A 24,838-nucleotide genomic window follows, 5' to 3' on the forward strand; every position below is an offset into this window, starting at 1 on the left:
GAGCTCAAGTGCTTTCAAAGACCACGCAAGATCCTTAATTTAAGCTATTCTGAAAAATACCAAGCACTCTGCCTCCCACTCCCACTTAATGCTCATTCTACAAATCAAACAATCCATCACTGTCGGCCCGCGCAGGTAATGCAGCCTGTGGTATTTCCTCTGACACCTGCAGCAGTACGCTTCCCCAAAAGTGTTAAAATCTCCTCACGCTGCCATTAACCCACCGAGCGTGTGACGTGCAGCAGCTGAACGCGAGCCGACAGCTGAGCGCTTTTTAACGAGCGCGCTGATGGCTGAACGAGACCTTCCGTCCGTGCAGAGGAGAGCTTCCCTAGGCTGCCGTTCTTGTCTCAGGTGTCTGTATCTGTCCATCTCCCTCATTGAGGTTCACCATGTGATGACAGAAGCTGTACGGCTGCAGTGACAACAGCTTACCAATTTCAAAACAGTTGCAGCAATTTTAAAATCGCCCCGAGTTCAAGTTTCCCCGCCACCTGATAAATCACCTCTATGGGCTTTCTTCAAAATGTCACGATATGAACTGCAGAGTCGAGAAAGCAGCACACGCTGATCTTTGCCATCGATTCGGTCCATCTAACTCCTCGGTCTTATGGGAAAACCCGTAAACACGTTAATTACTGCAGCTTTGTGGAGCTCGGCGCATGTAAATGTAGCGAGGCCACAGCAGCTTCATCCACCCTCCTCATCTGTTGATAATCGTGTTTTGCGCGATAAGACTCGCGGAGTGATGCCCCGCACTCTCTGAGAGTACACAACATCAATAACACAAGGTAATGACTTATTATCTATCGCCTTTATCAGATTGACAAAACCCGTGGCATTAACGGGGCGCTGAATGAGGCTGCCCACATCAATTACATCCGCACCTCTCATTGTTCACATTCAGGCGGCATTAAAGTATGACAAGTGAAACATAATTAGGTATTAAATTGTATTAAATTGACCATTGAGTGTAACAGATTCACAGCATGTTTCGTACGTCCCTCGTTAATTCATGCAAAACAGCATTAATCCATCATAAGCGTGCGTGCTGCATACTTCACTTTTTCTCACCTTGTCTTGTGATAACCCCCCCTCCCCCCCCGTGTCTGCCTTTCTGAACACCGAATGTGGAGAGACAGCAGAGCACTTGTTCTCATCTATAGTAGGCTCACATACTCCCGCGCAGACTTCACTGAGTGCAACAGTTTGTTGATTCTGAATCACTCCTGCAAATATTGAACACTTTGTAATTCATGTTTTCTCAGACTTGTGTAATCTCTCCGACAAAGAACAGGAGGCGAAAAAAGAGAAAGAAAGCTAACAAGGGTGAACCAGCCATGTTCCGGAAATGCTGTTGTTTGTCTTACGATTGTGGAGAGTAATTGTTGTGGGCTCATTCGTTTTCAGGGGGCCTACACGTAGCGCGTAGGAGTTGTTCAAAGCTCGAGCCTCAAGGACGAACGTAAGAGGCCAATCGGGAAGCGGTGCGATGATGCAGCGATGCAGTCGTTACCCTGCGAGGCTTTGCTTCCTGCGTTACTGACATGACAGCAGCAGACTGTGTCGTGCAACTTCAATATCCATGCATGTAAAGAAGAAACCTCAAATTTTGTTCTTTTATTGTGAAATTTATTAAAATTATATCAAACAAATGGATTAAACACAGTGCAAGGCCTTATTGAAACTGCTGTCTTTGCACACATGCAAAACATGTTTATGTGGAAATGTCACAGAGTGGAATTAGAAACAAGTCATTGTGAGATATCGGGATTCATTCTTTATGTTTGAAGGCGCTCGTCATCAAAAATACTTGTCAGTATTCATTTGATTCATGTGTGTCGGTCTCCAAGTGTTTGAAGCAGTAAGTGTGTCCCAATCCAGATCTGCAGGTCTTACATGTGAAAGCTACATTTTCCTGAATTAACTGACACAAAACAACAAAAAGTGAAATATATTTTCATAAAGCATGCAGAGGATTGTTCCGTTTCCAGTATCCAGCATGCAAGAAAGAAGAAAGATGAAGTTAAGAGTAGGTTGCAGTTATTTAAACACTGCTGGGACTTTTTTAATTGCAGTCATTTGTTTTCTCGTGACAGAATACCACTAAACCTTGTATTGTGTGGTATTTTCTAGAACTGCAGACTTCTGAGCTTCAGACTCCTGAATTGGGACACAGCTATGGTGGCAGATGTGACTGTCACATCTCCCGTCCACGGCCCCGGGCTAAGGCTAACACTCTGGTCCTGGCTGTGATGTGCATGAGCTTTGTTTCTAAGCAACCCCAGCTCAAAGCTTGGAGAAAATGAGCAAGGAGAGTCTAGATGGGGTGGGTGGGTGGATGGAGGGATGGATGTCTGTTGTGTTAGTGGTTCCACTTAAAGGGTTTGCTTTTGAAGCAGTTATGTCAGCTTTGTTGAACTTGAGCAGAAGCTTGAGTTGCCTAGCTTTCCAGCTGTGATGTAAGTGCTGGCAAACATCTTTATCAGCAGCTCATACATTTGAATTTTTAGCAAGCAGTCGAAATTTATGGTTTTATTTTTACCAGAAAGCCGCAAACGCTCCCACTGAACGAGTATTTGCATTGCTGCCTGTGTACATGCATCCTGAGCCTAGAGTGATACTGTACCTCTGAGTCAGTGTTCTCATCACCTTTTACTCTACAGCGTGAGCGCTCATGACAAAAGTTTAGGTTGCTGTAACTGCATGCTCACCTGTCTTTCACCTTCTTCCCTTTCTCACGTGCCTGCCGCTCTGACAGCACACAGATTCCCACACACACTTGCGTGCTAACCAGTCTGACATGATGAATTAGCTCTACTCACCTCACAGAGTTTCAAAAATGGCTTGTTGACGAGACTCAGTGGAAGAGGCTGCAGAGAGACCCCTTTGGGATGAAAATAAAAATAGAGTAAAGAAGGGAGATCCAGTGAAAATGGGCTCCATGGCTGGCCTGTCACCAGTCAGCGCAACCCTGCTGTCTGTATGTTTTTAAATCTTTACATTTAAAACAACGTGTGACACTTGCAGTCTTCTTTTTCTTGTTGCTGAATTTCGTCCATTGTGATTGTTTCTGGGTTTCTGTCAGTCTTCCACATGTAAAAAAAAAAAGGGTGACACCCGCCCTTCCATAAATCCAATCCAGTCTGGCTGCTGTTAGGCATCACACCCGTGTTTTCCATGTCTCCTTCCACCATTGCATCAAGTCAATCAGCCCACTCACTCCACTGAATTATTACTAGAATCATGTGGTTTTAGTGACTGCCTGGGGAAGCAAATGAAAACCACCCCGTAAGAGTGACTTTGCACAGATGTTGACTATCAGGGCGGCGTGAGTTTACATATCTGATCTACATTGCTTATTTAAATCAGATGGGTATTACAGCTTTATGAGATGTGCACAGTAAAAAGGGATAACATCAACTCACAAGCTTATTTGTCTATTAACCCTATGTAAAGGGCAATAAAAAGCATCGTGTGCCTTTAAAATTAGGCACATTTCAGCACTGTTTGCAAACAGCAGGTAGGCCGTTTCCAGCAACTTAAAAGCTGTGCTGTAGATTCAGGCACTCTTAATATCTTCTGTTACTGCATGTAATCCCAGAAAGCCTGGCTCCATGCTTTCAAGTTCAGGGCTATCTGGGAGCCTCCATCTGTTCTGTTCTTGTTGATGAAGTCAGTTCTTTATGACTTTGGCTTTGTGTTTGGGCTTGTTAACGTGCTGCAGAATGAATCAGATGCCTCCCCGATGCTTCGCCGTGACTAATAAAAACTGAAAGTTCTCAAAACTTCTGCACAGCGCTGCATATAAAATGTTTTATGAAGCAAGATGGAAATTAAAGTCCAGGTTATCAAAATGCAAAATCTGAGTGTTGTCTGACCTTTTGTTGTGTAATCATTTTCATTGCTAAAAGGTCATTTTTGGACCAAGCTTGCTCTGTTATTGACCGGCCTTCTCATTACTGTCGATTCTTGGGGCTTTAGTTTGTACTGTAGGAGGCATTCGTGAAACCTGCCAGCCAAGATCAGTCAAGGCCAGTACAAAGAAATAGTTCAAAATCAACTGTGTCCTTCCCACAGTTTATTTCACATTATTTATCCTTTCATTGAGTTTGGTCGAGGTAAAGGTCATCTCTCAATCCTGGCAAATAAGCTGATAATTAGTTTAGGCCTACCTGCAGCTGGTGCTGCCTCTGCAAGCCTTTTTGCAGCCCACCAAAGAGGGCTGCAAAGAGTCTGCTGTCGCTGATGCCTGTTCTGTACGGTGTCGGGGTTTTAGCTCCTGCTCGTCACCTCTGTGCTCAGAAGGTCACAGAACAGTTACTCTGCCAAAAATAAATTACTGCCGATTGGAAAAACAATCCTCGTTTGGCTTAATTGGTTTTGACTGAAATGTGTTTGAGATTAAATAGCTGTTGGATTCAGACAGAAATTTGATTTGTTTAATGATTAATTGCTTTCAAACTTGAGGCACTGTTCAACAAACATGCCTAAAACCTAAAGAGACTCATGCAGACTAGATCCTAACTGTGTCATGCAAGAAAAGGTTTCACGGGAATCCCAGAGTCCTGTGAAAAACACAATGACTGAATAGCTTCAATGGCGGTAACCTGGAGTAATCGTTTTCTATATGATTTTCTCAGTCTCTCATATTATTGTAGAAAACTGTGACATGCACAGTTTTCTAAAGGTCCCACATCAGCATCAGGTTAAAGTCTGGACTTTGACCTGGTCATTTTTCAGCCTTTTTCTCAGAAAGTGCTGCTGTGCTCTGTGGACAAACATCAACACTTTGGTCTCAGGTTGTTCCTGAAGTCTTGTGGCTTGTTCAGATGCAGCTAAGTCGTTCTGCCTCGTTCTCTTAAGGTGGAAGATGTTTTCTCCTGCAGTCCTTCCAATCTATCCATGCTTGTTCAGTTTTTTTTCCATTTGTACCAGCATGAGCTTTAACATTTACCAAGCTCACTGCTGCCTGTAAAGTCTGAGATGGAGCTGTTGGGTCTGACGTTGTGGTGATATGCTGGGGACGTCGACTCCTGGCTAGATTGTGGCATTGTGTTAACACACACATCTGCAAACTTTATAGAGGTGCTCAAACAGAGCTGCTAAATAACCTCTTGATTCCTATGAAAGCAGCAAGGATGGACTTAGTTTCCCGACTATATATGACAGCAACAACACAAGCTGTATAGTAACATCAGTGATAACGGAGTGAGCTGTTTGAAGCATGCAGCTGGTATTTATAATCATACATCTGTCATGTCACTGCTGTGAGTCAGGCTCTCACACTAATTACATTTGACTGTCAGATGTGTCCGGTTTCACCTCTGAGCGACATTCAACCTTCCTCCATCCAAATCCACCCACAGGTGTTTGTAGCCGATCTGAACTTTTCCTCCGACATGCAGTTGATCCAAAGGGTAACTAATTTAATAGTCTGTCAGTAGCAGCCCGTAAACGTTGTTCCTATCGCCTAATTTTTCTGATTTGATTTTGTCCACATTAACATCACAGCTGATCATTCAGCACTCTGACTGACTTTGTGCTTCTGATGTTCCAGCTGACTTTGGAGAATAAAAGGCGAGCGAGAGACAAGATCTGAAGTGGACTGCTGGTATCTCTTCCATCTCCAAAAAAATCATTATGTTAGGCTCCCACCCTCCACACTCCCGGGCTGCTGTGGTCTGCAGCGAGGAAAATTACATTAGAGGGGAAAGGATTTCAATTGTCTTCTTCAGACTCAGGAGCGCGGTTGCCTGCGGGGCTTTGCAGACCTGTAGTGTTTTAAAAATCTGTTCCGAGATGGGATTGACTCGGAGGCTAGTCCGGACCTTCCCGTCAGTCAGCGATCTGGAGCTGGGAAGTTGATACAGCGATAAACTGCTGCTGACTCGAGCAGTAAAAACATTTGATATACTTGCTGATTTTTAATAGGCTGCCTTTGACGTGTTTGTTTATTTATTTTTGCGTCGTCCTGGCAAATAAACAGTGCGACAATATCAAATTATCTCTTGTCCCCGAAACTCCTCAGTGGCTGCAAAGACAGCAAAGGATGGGAACTTCAGAGCGCGTTGCTACAGCAACAGCACTTCTGAGGCCTCGTCTAACAAGTTGCCTGGGAATGCAGTACCGGCTGTTACATAAGATGCGGCTTACGCTGCCTCTCGTTCTCTCTCACACACAGGGCTTTTCCTGTGGCAGAAATTCACATTCAGCATGATTTATTCATAGCTGGATTGCTGCGCTGGATTTATGATTCCACCATGTAAATGCAACCCCATGCAATCAACCACACTTGGCAGGAATTTGTGTGGGGGCATTGTTGCACTCCAAGTCCATTTCTGTAGCTGCTGTAAATGCAAAGATTTAGATTGAGGAGATTGTTGTTTGAATAAGAAATGATGCAAAGACAGCACGACGATTTGGCCCGTGATGTTGTGCAGGATGAAATTAGCACCGAACAAAGCGAAGTGCGCTTCACTTTCCCGGCAAAAGTATTAATTGCGTTAAAATCCAAATAGCAAAGAGGAAGCAGCAACCTGGTGAAGCACAAAAGCCTCGAGGATTGTCGTTCTCAGAGGAATAAAGAACGCTGATCCTGACACTTTGTTAAATTTCTTTCTGTCACCTCTCGTTCCATCCCCACTTTGACTGTCGGAGAGAAGGAGAGCCGCGAAGCAGCGCTGAGCACAGCACAGATAACACTCTTCATCATTAACGGGCTCACGATAAGTATTCAGACATTCAGCGGCTTCTCCTTATCTGGCCTCCTTAATCTCTCAGCGGCTAAATACTAAGGCTGCATTTAGCTCGCCACACCGTAGGTGCAAATCGCCGCCGCAGAAGAGAAATAGTCCTTTTACGTCTGTTGGTACAGCCTGCCAATAACCTAATCATTTTTCAAGAGATTAGTGCCTCAGACTTGTGTGCAGAGCCCTCCTGGGGTTTGCAGGAAAATGCATAGCTGCCGGTATACTTCCTGTTCACTCTCTGACGGTATCATTTTACAGTCTCTGCACCCGTTATCTCCCCAGACTCTCCCGAAACATATAGCCAAACACAAACTGTCTTCCCTTAATCCTTAATGTTGTTTACAGAAGCTCAGAAGACAATACCTTCTAACCTCCGCTAGCTTCTGTTCACTATAATCTGTTCCTTCATCCTCTCAGGAAAACCTCCACCCTGCTGGGAGAAAGATAGTAGGCTGTAGGCTTTGATTGCTGTTGAGGGATGCAGGTAGGGGGCTCTATCTCGCTGCCGTTTCTCACATCCAGACAGCACATTTAGGTGTGTAAGCACAACCGCATGCAACTCGGTGCAACACAATCCACTGGAGGCTACAGTGTGACAGTCCAAACACACACACACACACACACACACACACACACACACCTACTGTGAGCATGTTGCATGCTGCTGTGGGTTTTTTCCTTCCCAGCACTATGTTGCTAATATCCTGGCAAAACTAAATTTGTGAATCAAGAGTTTTGGGGAGGGTTTTTTAACCTCTGACATTTTTAAAAATTGTATTTTCATGTTTGGTAATCTTTCATAAGCTGTTCTGTAGCTGTAACAACATATTTTCAGGTTTTGAGCATGGCTATCACTCATTTAGTTCACATTATAAGTCAATAACTGAAAAATGATTCTGTTAGAGTCACTGACTTATGACACTTTTATATTATTTTGATATTTCAGTACATACTATTATTTTTATTGTAGAACTGCATCATTGTTAATCACACAGGTATAAGCAAGCTAAAAATCCATACCTGCAGGTATTTTTCCCAGTATATGATTGAGGAATTTAGCTAGATTCTCTCTACATCAGGGATGTCAAACATAAGGCCTGGGGCCAGAATTGGCCCAGCAAACACTTCAATCCTGCCCACTGGGCAGCCTTGGAAAATGTGTGTAAGGGCATAAATTGTGTACTTTTTTACTTTTTAATGTGTGATTGTGGCCTGAGGTGACTGAACTGAATCCTACTGATAATGATCTTCCCTACAGCTGTTCATACTACACCAATAAAATTAAGTAATAGTTAAAAAATTAAATGACAGAAAAGTTCCTGTTTCTTACAATATTTTCTGTGAATTAACAAAAATGTTCAGCCTGAAACTTTTTCTGTAATTTTACATATTTATTTCTTACAATTTAGGCTCAAAGAGGTGAACTGACAGATTTCTTTATTGTGTACAAAAATAACGAGACTCACTTTTCAAGGCTGGCTGTGTGGCAGAGAGAGCAGAGCTCAAAGGACTCGGAAACAAAGGGGGTAAACTGAAAAGCAGCTGTATTTCTACACTTACATTAACTACAAAGTAATGCAGGTCACAAATGAGGAAACCAAAATGTCAAATCGTTAAGGAGGAAAACTGCATCCTATGTCCTATGAGAGACATGACAACAAAGAGCAGAGGGAAACTGAGGACTTAAATACACACATGAGGTAATTAGGAGGCGAGAATACAGAAAAACAGACACAGGTGAACAGAATCTAACTAACAAGACAAGGAACTATCAAATTAAAACAGGAAGTAGACTAAGACAAATGAACTTGACCACAACTAACCAGAGACACGACCAGGGAGACAGAAAGGTCACCAAACATGGAGACAAGACTGACTTCCACAGGAGACGCTGAGTAAAAGACACAGAGATGAGGCTAGGACACAAAAGGGACTCAACCAACCAAACAAGAAACCAAACAAGAAACCATGAACTGGAAATATAGATAAACATTCAGAGGTACTAGAAAAGTAGAACATAAACAGAAAGAGGCCAAACACAAAACTCAATGAACCTAAAGACACAAAGAAAATCAAAACTGTAGTTCACCAACCCAGGAAGATCCAGGAGATACCTCATGATCGAATGTGTAGTTAAACTTATTTTCCCTGACAGAGTTTCACTGGTCTGACACACTTCTGATCAAACTGGGCTGTTTGTGAAAGAAGTTTGGCGCCAGAGCTTTAGTTTTTCATGCACACATATCAGGAAGTGCTCATATATGCAGGTCTTTAGGCAATGGAGTGTTTAGTCAGCGGTGACAATAAAAGCAACATGAATGCAGCTCTTTTGTCTCTGAACTGACATCAACAGATGATCAGTGATTGTTTTTATTGTGTGTGTATCTCGCACTGTGGTATGAAGTCACGTGACGATTTTACTTCATTTCATTCTCACGTCGATTGAAGAGCCAATGCACCCATTGCCTATCTGAGCAGCCGTGCAAACATACTGTCCTCATGTGACCCACGCAGCGCTAAGCCAGCACGCAGTGTTGCGACGCTCTGTTTTTATCTCGTGTCTCAGCATTAGGTGTCAGTCACAGCGGCGATCATGAAAGGAACAGTTTGTTTCGAGTGTCACGGCCGGAGAAAGACAGATGGTCAGTGAGAAAAGATTCAAGTGACAAATGATTGTTGCTGTGTCACATTGACAAAGCTCTCTTAGCTGAGTATTGCATTAGCAGCTAAAATGCTGCTGGTACAGATTTAGCTCACATGCAACACTCGAGACCTACGCATGAATTGTCCAGTGCTGTCGCTTTGATGGACAAGTGAGCAGGATGTCTGCCAAAGATGTGAGTCGCAGCCTTATTTTGATCTGAGCTGCTATGGCAGATATAACGAGGCTGGCAGAGCTGACAGACTCACTACTTTGTCTCCTTGTCCATTAGCTCCTTCTCAAATCTAATAGCTCAGGTCATTGCTGATTTGGCCTGAGGGTTGAGGACGCAATTCCCCTTCCTTTGATTTTCGAAGAAAAGGCCAGAATTCTACGGAGACTGCATTTAACCTTTGGGAGATGGATAAGGAAGCTGCTCTATTGATTTGTTTTGCTCAGAAAATGAGGGGTGTGACTTTACTTTGGCCAGCTGGGTTGGATACTGCTGGATAAGGCCATTTCAAACAATACTATGTATACTCGCCTCATGAGCCTGTCGTTGTGTGTGCTTGTCATAAGGAAGGAATCACCTACTGTAGCAGGATTTTTCAGAGTACTCACAACTCGCAGGGTGGAAACCATCCGGGCTGCTGCAGCTGGTAATCATTTAGTAATTACTGAATCATTACATGTGTGCTGAGTACTGATGGGTCAGCATGTTGATGGGTGTCACAGCTGGTGTGAGCCCATCGTAAAATAAAAAAATAATGTAGGTTTAAAGTGAACTTAGCAGTTGTTTTGAAGTTATTCCTCATATTTTTTCTTTTTTTGTATGTGATTTAAAAGTTAAAGTTGAACTTGTTTTCTACATCATTTAAAACTCCATCTCTCAGGGAAAACGATCCATCTTTAAGGAAATCGTCTTCATTGCTCTTGCAGCGGTAAACCAGTAAACAACCAAATTAACCACATTAAAAGTACTGAAGTAGTTCAGGCTGTTTGACATCTCAGAAAGGACGGATTCTTCCACTGATGCAAAATACTGCAACTATTCCTCGCGCGTTGCTTCACGAGCAGGACTCGTCCTCACAGTCGCCCGTAACCAAATCCTGTCCCGCTTAGCGCTGCAGTTAGCCACGATGCTAACCACTTCCAAGTCTGAAGGTCGCATGCCTTTGATCTCTCAGTCTAGTGCAGCGCTTTATTAACTTTTAACTTTGTTTTCAACTCCAGTTAGGGCCTGAGCCAGTGGAAGAGTGGAAGCTGTCACTGATACTGAGGGCAGATATAATGCTATTTAAATGCTAATGTGTTAAGAGGAGCAAAACGACCTTTACTCACACTGTGCACGCGGGCGGGGTAGCAGCACAGAACAGAAGGCCTTAATAAATGAGCGTCTTCCTCTGAATCTGTTTCCTGTCTGTGTCCACCTAATGTCAGGTAGAAGGTGTGTTTATCACAGCTGAGCCCTGGAGCCTGTGACAGCATTATAGACATGTGTATTACGTCAAGGGGTGAAACAGATATTGGATGATTGTGTGCGTTAAGCTGAACGATCATTTCTTTTTTCAGAGTTGATCTCTATCATTGCTAATAAGTTAGCATGTCTAGAGTAACAGCAAAGGTCTCCGTTTTCTCAAATATCAGCTTTTCTTAATTTTTCTCATCTGCACAGTCAGTGTCGTTATTATCATCACATCAACACTAAAAGCCCAATAGCTTGATGGTTGTACCCCAAACACTGTTTCCACTGCACTTCTGAATTCAGCTTCCATCCTAGCAGGGCTTCTAAGCAGTTGGCACCCTTGCCAGGAAGCCAATAATGTGATGGCAGGTGCTGGTATCAGTGTATAAACAACAAGCCCTCTCCCTGTCCACAGATGTCACTGATGCTTGTCTCCCTGTTTGCAAAGTACTTGCCAGAAGGATGTGCACTCACCGAGAGAGCTCTCTGCCTCGCTCAGTCTGCTTTGGCTAAAAATTAAGTCAACTTTAAAATGTTTCTGATCACAAATCTATTTTTTTCTGTCTTTTTTTGTAGCAGATGATAAATTTGGTATCAGCACTGGTAGAAGGTGAAAAAGAAGAAAGAGAAACGGAAGGCAGATGAGTCTGTCATCTGTCGTATAATCCCAGGAAGTACCATAACTCTACAGTTAGGTAATTTATTCAGTGCAGCTCCCTGAAATACCTCAAGGAATAGTGAGCTGTCGAAGAAAAGCCTTGGAGTAAGACAGTGACATAACTTCAGATAGAAACGTAGCATCGCATCAATCAATAATGCAGCGTCATCCTCCTGTTTCACATGCTAGCAGGGAATGATCTGGACCGACTCAAGCTAAGCAAGTTCACCTGAATTATCCCGTTCAAATGCATTCAGCAGTAATGCTTCTGATGAGCTTTTTCAGCGTAGTTATGTGCAGCCGTACAAAAGCAGCCTCTTCCCTCGGGCGTGCTTAGAGTAGCCTGGATTAATTTTACATCAGGCTGCCAAGAAGACATCCTCGCGTAAGACTGGTAAACAACGAGAATTTGTTTTCATCTCGACAGATGGAGGACGACAGCAACAGAAGAGCACGGCTGCACCTCAGGGGTTGAGATCTTAGACCTCATTAAAAATAATTTTGAACGGAATAAATTTGATCCAATTTGAAAGATGAAAGGGAACATCCACCCTTAGTTACGAGCCACTACCAGCAGAGTAAGTCGTTCTCGTGATCTTGCACAGGTTTTTGATCTACGAGTACGAGACTCACTCGGAATTATTGACAAAATAATCAAAATCCTCAATATTCCCAGGGAAAGTCCCTTAAACTAGAGAAAAGACCTAAAAAGGAATTTCACAGATAAAACTGATGCAAGTTTATATGATTGTGAAGCTTTTGCAGAGATATTCAAATGTAGAAGCAAAAGTTTCATTGTCAGTGCATGAAAATCCACTAATGTGGTGCCTTCGCTGACCTCAGTGTGCATCGGTCATATAAACGCTCCTAGGCTGATTTTGGCAGATGTCGGAGTTCAAAACTCTGATAATTTTATTGTAAGTGCAACACATCTGGGCTTCTGATCTATGTGCTCACAAAATATGTTACAAAGAACATGTAAATAAGATGAATCTGAGTCAGTTTTATACACAGCTTATAAAACGGAAACACAGAAGTCATTGGACCCTGTTAAAGGACCCTGTCTCGAAGGGAGGAGACATTTCACAAGATGTGTCTATTTGCTACATGAGCAATGCATTATAAAAGTCATAGTTTAATTAAACATTATGGAGAGATATTGGTTAAAAGTTGTCGTTTCTACCTGAGCTTGCCGTTAGAGATTTCACATGTTCTGACAAATTTGTTCTTCGTGTTCTCTTTTCTGAAAGTCACCGTAGGCACGAGTTTAAATGCTTCTTTCAAGGATGGATGAAGATGTGACAGTATTGCAGAATATTGTCTTTGGTGTTTGTAGGATAATGAACAAAAACAACATAATAAGATGCGCCTTTAGAAATGTGGTGATCTTGGACATGCAAATTGGCTTTTTCACTCTTTCAATCAAAATGTGAAAGATCCATGTGAAAAACAGAGGAATCTACTGTAAAAATCTAATTACAGGACAGGAATGAAAGAGTAAGGAGCGCCCAGACACTGCTAATCAAACGCACATGATTAATGGATCATCATCCGTCTGAGCACCTCCTATAAAAGCAAAGGTTTTTGCAGTCTGGAGGATTGTTGTGTGTTAATGCAATCTTCCCAGGAGTGGAAATCCCTGTAAATTCACCCCAAGGTCAGACCATGGAAAACCCAAGAGCTCCATCTCAGACTCTGCAGGCCTCAGTTAGCAGGTTAAATGTTAAAATTCATGACAGCACAATTAGAAAATGACGTAACATCTCTTCTTTATAAAAAGAAAATGGCAGCAAATGTTTGCAAAGTTGTGTCTGAACAAACTACAAGACAACAACGTCCTTTGGACAGAAGAGACCAAAGTGCAGAAACCAAACACCTCATACCAACTGTCAGCACGGAGGTGGAGCCATGATCGTTTGGGCAGTCACTGAGTGGACATAAGCTCCTCTGTCACAGGTGAGGCCATCTGTCCCACAGCTCAAGCTTGGACCAGACTGGGTCATCGGCAGGACAATGATCCCAAGCACAGCAGCAAATCTCCAACAGGGCGAATAAGAAAGAAAAGAACCAAGCTGCTGCAATGGTCCAGTCAAGGTCCAGCCCTCAATCTGACTAAAACGCCAGGGTGGGACCTTTAGAGCGCTGTGCATAAATGAATCCCCAATGAACTGAGCCAAAGTTGTAAAGAGGAGTGGGCCAACATTAACACACAATGGCATTAGAGACTGATAAAGTTATACAAGGACTCATTCCTTCAAGTTATTGCTGCTAAAGGTTGTTCTACAAGCTTTTCAATCACAGCGTGTACTTAGTACTTCACTGTATTGCATAGAGTCCTGTGAAAATGTCTTTTTCCCATAACAGTACCTCCAAAAAACCATCAAACAAACTAATATTACACAAGGGAAGTCTGTGCTTCAGCACTCCTTCAGTCTTCAAGTCAGGTGTCCTTGGGCAAGATACTGAATCCCAAAATTTCCCCTGATGCATCATTTGGTGTGTGAATGTGATGTAGAGAGGTCTGAGTGGGCAGCAAGGTAAAAATGTCTGAATTATTTCTACCTCGTGTAGACAGCAGTTTCTGTATAGTGCCAGGAAGTAACCACACAGAGATCATTGGTACAGTGCAGCTCCCCGACAAAATAGATATGTCTACTTGTGTCTGATGCTCTGTGCTTATAAAACTGTTTAATTGCTCTGCAGGTTATTAGTCTTAATTTCAAGGTGCAATGTTTTTAGAGGTCAGTAACACTAAATACAGTCTACTTACCATTTTCCAAACATTCAGTCAGTGCAATAGGCAGCTATCTGCTTCCAACGTCTGCTCTGCTTACTCACACTGAAGATTTAGTTCTGTAGACTGAGGCATTAATGACGGTTAAAGGTCCAGCTGTCCTTTATTTATATCAAGGTATCAGAATTAAGTTTATGGAAATGTTTTGGGAATTTATAGTGTTGTTAATATGCCGATATGAGACTGTCCCCTTCCCTCACTCTCTCCCGTTCCACAGTAGCTCATAAAAACTCTCCTTCATTTTATGGGGTTACAGCGGGAGTGAAAGTGCATGGGGTTTATGAGGCGTATCAATGGCTGGCAAGAGGACTGAGATATGCTTATTCTTTGTTTGTTTGTTTCCTATTTCACAAGACAGGCTGCAGATAAGTTTGAAATATGACATCACACTGCACTGTTCAGCTGCTCAGTGAAAACTGGGATTGCAGGACAGACACAATTACCAATATATTATGAAAAAGAGCAAACTCATAATTCACAAGCTTAAAAATATATTTTTAGCTGTATAACTTGATAAGCATTCATTTTTTGGCGCACGTGGTCTTGGAATGAGGCGTTCCACTAAAGTTGAGTTTTAACCGATATTGTTAAAGGAAGGACCCTGTAATTAGAACATGCAGCGCTGAGGCATAAAAGCAAACCTTTCCTCTGATTAAGTTAAACACATTCGAATAGAGCGCGGAGACGTTTGACCTCGGTGACCGATCGCACAGAATTGGTTTTTAATCTTTGACTACAATGCCCAGCAGGAGAGAGGGAGGGTGCATCTAGCGATCACCTTCCAAGGTCTCCTTCCCGGCCGTACGCCTCACGGCGCACTCCTCGGGGCTTTGACGGATGACACCAGCGCCGGCGAGTGATAGGCTATTATTTCACTTTGCTTTGGATAAATGGCAATGCGGGATCCTACCTGTCGCCTGCCCTTCTCTTTCTTTTGTCTTGTTCTCTTGTCCCATCTTTACAGCGCTATGCCACCACAGACGGGAATAGAAGGTGAAAACTAAGAGTGCTGAGATTTTGTCAGAGCAGTTGGTGGATTTCATCTCCACATTTCAGCTCTGCTGCTTTTTGACTTTTTGTTTTTTTCCTCCCTGTAGCCAAAGTGGGTGTGGAGAGTGAGAATAAGCTGGATAACGACCAACTTGTGTGTTATTTGGCTTTTTTCTCCCCCATCATTAAGTGTGAAATGCGTTTCTTTTTTGGGAAGCTGCTTTTTTTACCCTTCTTCTGATGAAATTGTCTCTCCTTGTTGCTTTCAGACCAACAGTATTCATGGTCCCCCTCGCAGTACTTCGATGAGGACAGCTACTCCCCTCCACCCAGGAACATGAAGGGTCTCTCCGGCGGCCGCCCTGCCCAGCTCCAGCTCACCTCCCCCACCTCTGCCCACACCTGCGGCCTGGCTGATTGCGACCATTCCCTGGACCACCTGCACCACCATGTTGACTCACGGCCCCCTTCCTACCTCCTCAGCCCCACTGAGAGCTGCCCCCTTGACGGTCATCACCGCTGCTCCCCACGGAGCTCCATCCACTCCGAGTGCATGGTGATGCCGATGTCCATGTCGGCCACTGACCACTCTATCTCCAGTAGCACTTTCCCCCGCATGCACTACGGCAGCGCTTCGCGGGACAGTGGCGGGAACGCCTCGGGTGGCAGGGAATCTCGAGACAACGGCGGCTCGTCCTCACACGGCGGCAGTGGCAAAATGAACCGAATCCCAGCAAACCTCCTGGACCAATTTGAAAAACAGATGCCACTGCACCGGGACGGCTTCCACACGCTGCAGTACCAGCGCACCTCCACCACGACCACGACTACAGAGCAGCGCAACGAAAGCCCCGGGCGAATACGCCACTTAGTCCACTCAGTACAGAAGCTTTTCACAAAGTCACACTCCCTGGAGGGCTCCTCCAAGATGAACGGCACCAAAGGTGACTCGCACAGGGAAAGCTCACACCACCACCATCACCACCACCAAGGCCACCACAAACACAGCAAACGCAGCAAGAGCAAAGAGCGCAAGTCCGACAGCAGCAAGCAGCGCTCGGGAGGTTGGTGGAGTTCAGATGACAACCTTGACAGCGACAGCACATACAGAACGCCGAGCGTCATGTCACGGCATCCGGTCGACCACATCAGCCACTGTTACCCCGAGTCTGTGCACGGCCACATGGTGGGAGATCTGTCGCTAAAGACCTCCAAAAGCAACAACGACGTGAAGTGCTCAGCCTGCGAAAGCATAGCCATGGCGCCAGAGGGCAAGTTCATGAAGAGAAGCTCCTGGTCAACGCTGACAGTTAGCCAGGCCAAGGAGGCCTACAGGAAGTCCTCACTCAACCTGGAAAAGCCAATGACGCCCACGGATCTCAAGCCCAACCTCAGGCCCTGCCACTATCTACAGGTGAGTTTGGCTCTGGTCAGGTTTAAGAACAGGGACTGGGAACTAGTCGGCAGACGCAAAAACAAGTTATTTTTCAGAACTCCTGACATCATCGCATTATTCTGCATCTTCAGTGAGCGCAGTAGTATAGTTATAGTTACACTGGAGCACTGAGCTGCATTGCACCATTATGACACCCCAACATTCTGGTTGGGATACAAATGGGGGCCCATCAGATTTCGACCGAACAAAATCAAACGTGCATGCCACCAAACAGAGTTTATTTTCAAATGAAATGCTCTGATTTGTATGGAGATGCAACAGAAGGAACGATGGTAGCCTTCATTTTACGTCACTGCAGTGTTTTGAGTGTCGTTTTATAGAGTTTTCAAGAACTTTAAGCATTGTAGAAAAGACGAGCAAGCCTGCACTCACAGGAGAAGAAAAGCTGCTCATCTCAGTTGGGTTTAAAAGCTGATCTGAAAGACAGTGTTTTGTTTGTCACTGCCCTGGATATTACGTTGTGAACCTGTCCTATGGCTCAGCATGTGGCTGGCAATAGAAAGGACTAGCACAGCAGGACAAATCAATTAACTCTGTAAATGATCTGTGCTGGAGGGGAAGAGCTGGCAGTATGAGAATAAAAGGCCAGAAATCAATCTTGATTTTTTTACTGTGTTGTTTTCTCTGATTTCACAGAGGATTCAGTCTGGAAAAAGTTTAGCATTTAGCTCAGACCCATGATCGGCTCTGCAGGAGACCTTATAGCACAGAAGGGATCAATTCAGTGAGTCAGCACTTTTCACAAAAGGTTCTCATGGGTTTTATAAGCATGCTGCAGGGTGTATGGAATAAGAAAGTATACTTTCAATCCCAAATTGCAAATTCAAGCCAGAAAAGCGACATTATGTAACCGTGCTGCTGCAAATATAACAATGTGAAATGTGATAGCATCATGTAAGTACTGCCTGTAGCCAAAATAAAGCGATCGTTCAGCGCAAAGGGAAAGAGGAGACTTGGAGACTCGTTGCTCTAAGCAGAGAGCGTGTCGTATGATTGCCTAATGTTGTAAATGAAAAGCCGACACGTCACTGAAATCAGCTTCAGTTTATATCATTGGACAGTTTTACGATGAGTTTTTCAGCACAGAATCAGGCAGACGGTGCATCATCCACTCCAGTTTTTTGCATATCCACTAAGGAAAGTAATCTCTTAAAGAGAGAGTTGCAGTGCTGGCACCCCCACCTGTTCCCGTCTTCTGTTTGGTCATTCAGCTGAGGTAGTGTCCGAGTCACAGCACTATAAACACTTCTAAAAATATCCTGCCGCAGGGCTATATTTAGACCGGCGTTATCAATCCGATCCGTACAGGGCGTGACACTTCTTCCCTCCCCCGAGGAGAATCAATGCACTCTCAGGGAACACTCGGAGACGACGTATTGAAGGAGAGGGAGAGAGAAAGTTGGAGATGCGTATATATGGCTGAGGTTTATGCCTCTGTGGATGTGCTGAGATACTTTAGGAAACAGAAGAGAGGAAACAAAGCAATGCTCCCCGTGGCTGCTGTTGTTGCTCATCAACAGGAGCAGTCAGGCAGAGAGATGGAGCCAATAGTCAGGAATGATACTCTACACACACTGAGGGGTCACATTGAGAAGTACTCGGGTCCTGCTGCTGCTGAATTGGGATTACCCACAACTGTCTGCTCTGCAGCAGCAGCATAAAGCCTATCCAGGGAGAGTGTGTGTGCAGAACGCCTGTCCGTGTGTGAGTGGCAGTGTTCATGAAAAAGTGTGGCTTTTTTCTGTTTATCACACACCAGATGGTTTGATGAGGTGCTAGTCACCTTGTTGCCGTCCTTGGGTGATGACAGAGAGAGAGTGAGAAACTTTGAAAGTTTGGTAGAACTATAGACACAGACTTTTATCATAGACTTATTAAAGTAATCTAACTTTGTAACTTTGTAACAGGTCAATCCCATAAATTCTACTGCAGGTAATAAAGTTAAATTCAGCCATCTTACCAAACTGTCTGCATGTTAATGTTTGTGCACGTGGCAGGTCTGTGCGAGTCTTTGTGTGTGGAAGCCGGATGAGACGTCCGTGAACTGGACGTCAGGGAAGACAGACGGGTTAATATGGAAGCTGTTTCTGTAAAATGATAAGTGGTGGGGAATCAGACCTGGCATTAGCATCTCTCCCTGTCATCTCTCAAATTAGCCCTAATTAGCCCGCTCTGAGATCTGTACACACTAATAGCCACTGAGCCATCTACTGTAAGGTGCGTGTAGGTGTGTGGGTCAGCCTTTGTCCGTCGTTGCAGTGTGCAGCAGACACTGTAATCCATGTTCAAAATGTATCAGCATCTTATGGAAATGCAAAACACACAGTTAATTTTGCACCACTTTGTTGGTTTTGTTATTGTTTTCCATGAATGGTCGGATGCTGCATCGCTGTGAATTATGGCCAGGAATGATCTCCTTCCTTTCACAAAGGATGAATCCTCAGTGTATCTTCTACTAAAGGAAGAACTGAAGAACCTTTCCTAATGATTTAGAGAATTCAAACAGCTCTTAATATGTCAGCTACACAGATACTTCCAGATCACTCTGGTTTGGAGCCTTTCTAAGTAAAACCATCTATTAAACTGCACCCACTAACTCTGCGTTACTGACAACTCTCAGCCCAGATTAAGTCAGCTTTTCTAGCAAATAGAGTTCCTTCCTCTTCCTTCGTACAGTAGCGTTGTACAAAGGAAGGATTAGTCTTTGATAGTTTTGCTGATAGGGCATTGCAGTGGGATTTAATAAGCCAATTAACTGCCATGTTGGCTTGCCAAAGGTGGGGCTTGAGAGGCAGAAAGGCTGCTGATTAAAATACAAAAGCAAAGTGCAAAGCAGCAGAAACAAATCTGGCACTGTGATGGAAAGCTGTAGTAACACACACCCACACACACTCGGGGGTTTCCAAGCATTTTTATGAAGGAGTTCCCAGATAGCAATCGGGCCACGAACCCTTACGCAGAGGGATCTCGTCCCAGGAACCCGAAGATCAGACGACTGTCTGTCTCTGTTTGCCGGAGGCCACGATGTGGATTATAACCGTGACAGCGTGCATCTTATTGCAGTCGTGTTATTATGTCAAACCTCAAGTTTCTTTTGATTTTAATGTGATTGTTTCAGGGTGTAAACATTAAATAGTCACTTGTTAAGCTGCAATCTGCAAAATGCCTTTTTCTGATCTAGTACCCAGGCTAAATCAATAATAATAGCCAGCTATAATGCCATCCTGATTCTTGGGAGGTTTAATAGCCATATTTTCTGCCTTACAGGCATTTCCTGCCAAGACTTCTTCACTGTTTAAGTGTATTATTACCATGTGGTGCAAAATACCCCAGCACTCCATATGCAGTGTCTGACAGTCTGTTCGGAGAGGTTTCGTAGCAAGCAAGAATTCTCTGATAAACCAGTTGTACAGTAATAAAAAAGTAATATTGTTCATTTTACGTGAGCATGAACACATGAGTATATTCAGCATTCAGCGCAGGGGGACAAACGTGGAAGTAAAATCAGAGACTGCACAGAGTTCTGATGAATAAGAAGGAGAGAAGAATATGTATTTGTAATGCTGGGGTAGGTGAAGATGTCATGTAGTGACTTTGGGGATGAAAAGCGTAGTTAGGTTTCCTCCTCCCAACAGGAGAGAACCTCATGCCGTCTCTTTTATCTGTCATCAAACTACTCAAAAGGAAAATATGTCTTTGTGTGTATTTTCTGTAAGGAGTTCTTCCTTTTGTTGCTCTGAAAGGTTTTATGTTTGTTTGTCTGAGACACCTCTTAGCAACAGAACAAGGGTGAAGAGTTTATAAAGTCTTGGTTGAATGTCTTTCTTCTGTTTTTAGTGCAGAAATGTTGGGCAGTCTCATTCACATCGAGTTATCATCACAAACATGCAGCGGCCCTCAAGATTTCAGAGATTTAAAGATTTTAATGTCTGTCCACAGCTTTGGTTCACAGTGAAATATCTCAACATTTACTCAAATGATTACTGCAAACTTTGTGCATTTATTCATAATGCACAAAACATTCAACCCAAAGCCAGCGGCTTCATGAAAGCATCGTAAAAGGTGGAACTTAGAGCTGCTGAATATCAGTTAAATATCAGTAGAGTGTTGATGTGGCAATTTTACTGATGCTAGAGTGCTACACAATTATTGCAGCCATGTAAACTTGCAGTCTTGTTAGCTTTGAAGACGTGGACTGTCTGTGATCAGTTAGTTGCCATCTAACTATTTAATTGTTGCAATATGTTTGTTATAATGTAACTATAGTAAGATGCCAAAAATTGCAACTGTGTTGCTGTTTATCTACACAGAAAATCACATCAGTTACTTTCATTCCACAAATTCTGATCCTGCAGAACTCAAAAACTGCAAAATGACACAGGCATTCAGCAAGCTTGTTTACAGAAATATAACCAGAATAAACAGTAATTATTTGCAGACCTTTCCTAATCTAAATGAGAATGACTGCAGGCAATCAACAGTTGCTGCAACTTCTTGCAATCAGTCTCCAACAGCAGAAATAAAAAAACCCTCAGCAATCACAGATTTGTTTCTAGCTGCAAGGAGACTGACATCTTCTTTTTATTCTACAGCGACTGAGCCATTCCCAAACGACTGTTGCTCGTTAACCATCTCAAGTTCAGGAGCGCGCTCTGTTGAGTAAATGCCCCAGTGAGCGTTTTTTTGATAAAGTTACCATTTAGCTCACAGTTCAGGTTCATGGAGCTGCCAGCACGTCTGCAGATTTGAACCCTCCCGTTAAGCTCATTTGTTGCCCCTGCGAGCTCTGCTGATGCTCATACAGCAGCTTTAGTGTTTGCTCAAAGTATGAATCACTCTGAGAAGTGCTGTTGGTATTCATGAGATTGATTCTGTTACAGTCAAAATGACAAATTTATTTTCTTCTTCTTCTCGGGGCATGACTGCTGTCATTTTATTACTGAGCACGATTATTTACACTTTTACGACTTTGTCTGAAAATGTAAAGCGTCAGTAAACAAACAACATGAGCTGAGACTGCAGATTTGTGAATGTTGAATGTTTGTGCAAAAGCAGCACGAGACATGAGGAGTCCATGTTGGTGTGTAGTGGGAGGCAGGAGGCTGGTGGATGGGATTACCAGTGATCGCACCTTTAAGAGCACTCTAACTCCTTTCTTCCTCCTTTTATCATCCATCAACCAATAGGTATCAGCCATTTCTCCATATTTCTGCACAGTGCATTGCTCACTCTTCCTCTCTCTCCCTCTGTCTGCCCCGGCGTATTTCTTTACTTAATACCAGTGACTTATGTCTCTTAGTGGGTGTATAGATAGAGCCGCAGAGTTAATCAATGAAATGCACTGCAGCACTGCAGGAGCATTGGCTGGGGCCTGGCTACCCCCACTGCTGGCACGCACACTCGCACACAAACACACACATATACACACCGCATTCTCTCTGGCCTCTGACAGAGCCACAGATCAAAGCTGTGAAAGTAAAAGTAGACACACAAATGTGCCAGTGTCTGCTTAATCCTGCTGCGAGATGCTGGTGAGGCAAGGTTGTTTGCTGCCATTGCTGAAGTGCCAGATTAGCTTGGGCACGTACCAGGAGTTGTGGTCATAAAAATCTCATTATAGTACGACAAAAACAATTTTCCCCGAACCGCATCTCTTATTTTTTGAGCAGAATCCAGTTAATTAAAGCAAGTTAAAGTTCCGTTATTGTGAAAAGAAAAGCTGAAATGTAAAATTTCACACTGTGAATTTTCACAGAGCTCCCACAAATCTTGGCTCGTATTCACATCATTGCATCAGAAGCTTCTCTGTATGGAGGAAAGGATCATCAAAGTTTCCCTGTGAAACATTTTTGGATGCTCACCTCTGAATTCCTCTCTTAGTGGGATCTTTAGGTCAAGGTGAGCAGCAAAGCACTCGTACGATCAGAAACTGACCACAGTCAGTACGAGAGCGCTGCCGCTCACTGTTTTTTATCTTCACAGGGAGACACCCTGGAATCTATCCTCTTTATCAGCAAATTTAAATTAAAGAAATCTCACCACAGCTTGTGCCTGTCCTCTGGCGTTCCGTTCATTAATTAGACGTCTAAAAATATCAAACCCCTCCAAGACTTAATTAACCCATCGACTCCATTTGGTAGATGGTGTCTGTCTGTCTTTGGAGGGGAGATGAATGACTTTTATTGCTGTGTGTTTGAGAGTGTATCCATATGGCTGTGTACATGTCCCAGTTAAGTGTGTGTTTTGCATCACAGTAAGCTTCTGTAACTTCTTTCACACATGACTACATGTTAGTGTTTGAGAGGCATTTTGTGCAGCACATCCAAACACCTCAAGCCTAACACAACTTCTACAATGATGACATCATAAAATGCCACTTTGTTGGGTAACCTGCTTCTGAGTCAGCTGGCAGCAACTCTTTTAGGCTTGTAGACACTGAAGTTCAAAATGAGCATCAGAATGGGGACGAAAGGAGATTTAAGAGACTTGGGTCAGACCGGTGTGAGTCTTTCAGAAACTGCTGATCTGCTTGGACTTTCCCACAAAACATCTCCAGAGTTTACAGAGAATTGTCCAAACAACAGAAGTTATCCAGTGAGCACTGGGAGTGGCTGTTGCTCAGGAGGTAAAGCAGGTCATCTACTGATTGGACGATTGGTGGTTCAATCCCTGGCTGCTCCAGTCTCCATGCCAAATATCCTTGGGCAAGACACTAACCCCAAGCTGCTTTCCGATGCATCCATCAGAGCATGAATGTAAGACAGAAAGCAATTAAACGGTGGTGGTGCAATGGTGTTCGAGATGCATCGTTCAAACACAGCAGCCCACTGAGTGTCGTCCACGTCCATCCTTTTATGACCACAGCTCAAATCGTCTTAAACTGGTTCCTGGAACATGACAGTGAGCTCAGTGTACTCACATGGCCTCCACATTCACCAGATCTCAGTCCCTGGAGCCTGGGACAGTTGAGTCGCATCACGGATGTGTTGTTAGGACATTATGCTTGCATTCAGCTTTTTGCAACAAAGCGTGGATCACGATCGAGGAAATAATTGCTCCGTTGTTCAAGATGTTTTGATCTGATGACACTCGCTAGTTTAGCAGTTGTGAATGTGCGCATGTTAACGCTGTGGGATTAGTGCCGTTTACGTTCCAGAATATAAATATGACATCAGCTTATCTTTAATGCCTTTGATGAATTCTTGATGTTTTTCTTTTTTTCCATATAAAACTGATAAATCTTTTATTTGCAGCAAATACCCGTTTGGATAAAATTCACATTTCACTTGCTATTTTTCCTGCTGATGGCATTTGTATCAGGGAGTGATTACAGTCATCTATCTGATGCATTGATGACATTTGCATGTAGCCCATCTCCTCCTGACATTTGCCACTGTCAGTCAGCTGCCACGCAGTTCATTTTCAGAACCATCTGATTGTTGGAGGAAAACACTAACTCAGTGTTATGAGCACAAACAGGTATTTGTGTACGTGTTTCAGTTGTGGTTTGAGGACATGTTAAAACCAGGGGGGCAGAGTTACTATGAAATCAAAGAAAACTGCTCACCGGTCAGATTTAACAAAATAAAAACTCGAGATCTGCATAAAGGTGTGAAAGTGAGCCCAGCTTCCACACAGGATGATGACCGTCGGTGTCGTATCATGTAAAAGCTTGGCTGGCTAAGCTTGTGACATCACAGAGTGCAGCGAGGTTAATCTAAAAGGCAAAATAGAAAAACTGGAGTAAGAGGGGTTTGTGTTTGTAGCTGTGTGTTTGTAAGTGAGGCTGAGGTCCTGACTCAGCTGTTATCGCCACAATAACTCGTTTCTGTTGTTTTTTTTAAAGAAAAATGTGTGCAGGAAAGAGAGAGAGGGAGAGAGGGAGTATCAGAAACAAGCAGCACTGGTTCGTTATATCAGTGGGTGAAGTTAGCCCAGCACATTTTAATAAGCTCCACCAGTGTCTTCAGTACAGACACCTATTAGAGCCGTATAATGGCTTTTCTGTGTGTTGTGTAACGGCATGTACCATAATGGAGTCACGCTTGTGATACGATGATGATTCAGAAACTAATTTTCCTC

The 24,838-nt window shown here is 43.6% G+C and overlaps 1 protein-coding gene across 11 annotated transcripts in view; it reads left to right on the forward strand.

Annotated features, from left to right (window-relative positions):
- dlgap2a (discs, large (Drosophila) homolog-associated protein 2a) overlaps positions 1-24,838 on the forward strand; it is a 190,193-nt gene that overhangs the window by 114,037 nt on the left and 51,318 nt on the right. For all 11 annotated transcript variants that reach the window (XM_025900782.1, XM_025900783.1, XM_019348913.2 and 8 more), the window contains one exon: positions 15,570-16,714. In XM_025900782.1, the coding sequence (XP_025756567.1) occupies positions 15,570-16,714 (1,145 nt within the window). The remainder of the gene's footprint in view (positions 1-15,569; positions 16,715-24,838) is intronic.

The sequence above is a fragment of the Oreochromis niloticus genome, linkage group LG19 (genome assembly GCF_001858045.2).
Source record: "Oreochromis niloticus isolate F11D_XX linkage group LG19, O_niloticus_UMD_NMBU, whole genome shotgun sequence".
Lineage (NCBI taxonomy): Eukaryota > Metazoa > Chordata > Actinopteri > Cichliformes > Cichlidae > Oreochromis > Oreochromis niloticus.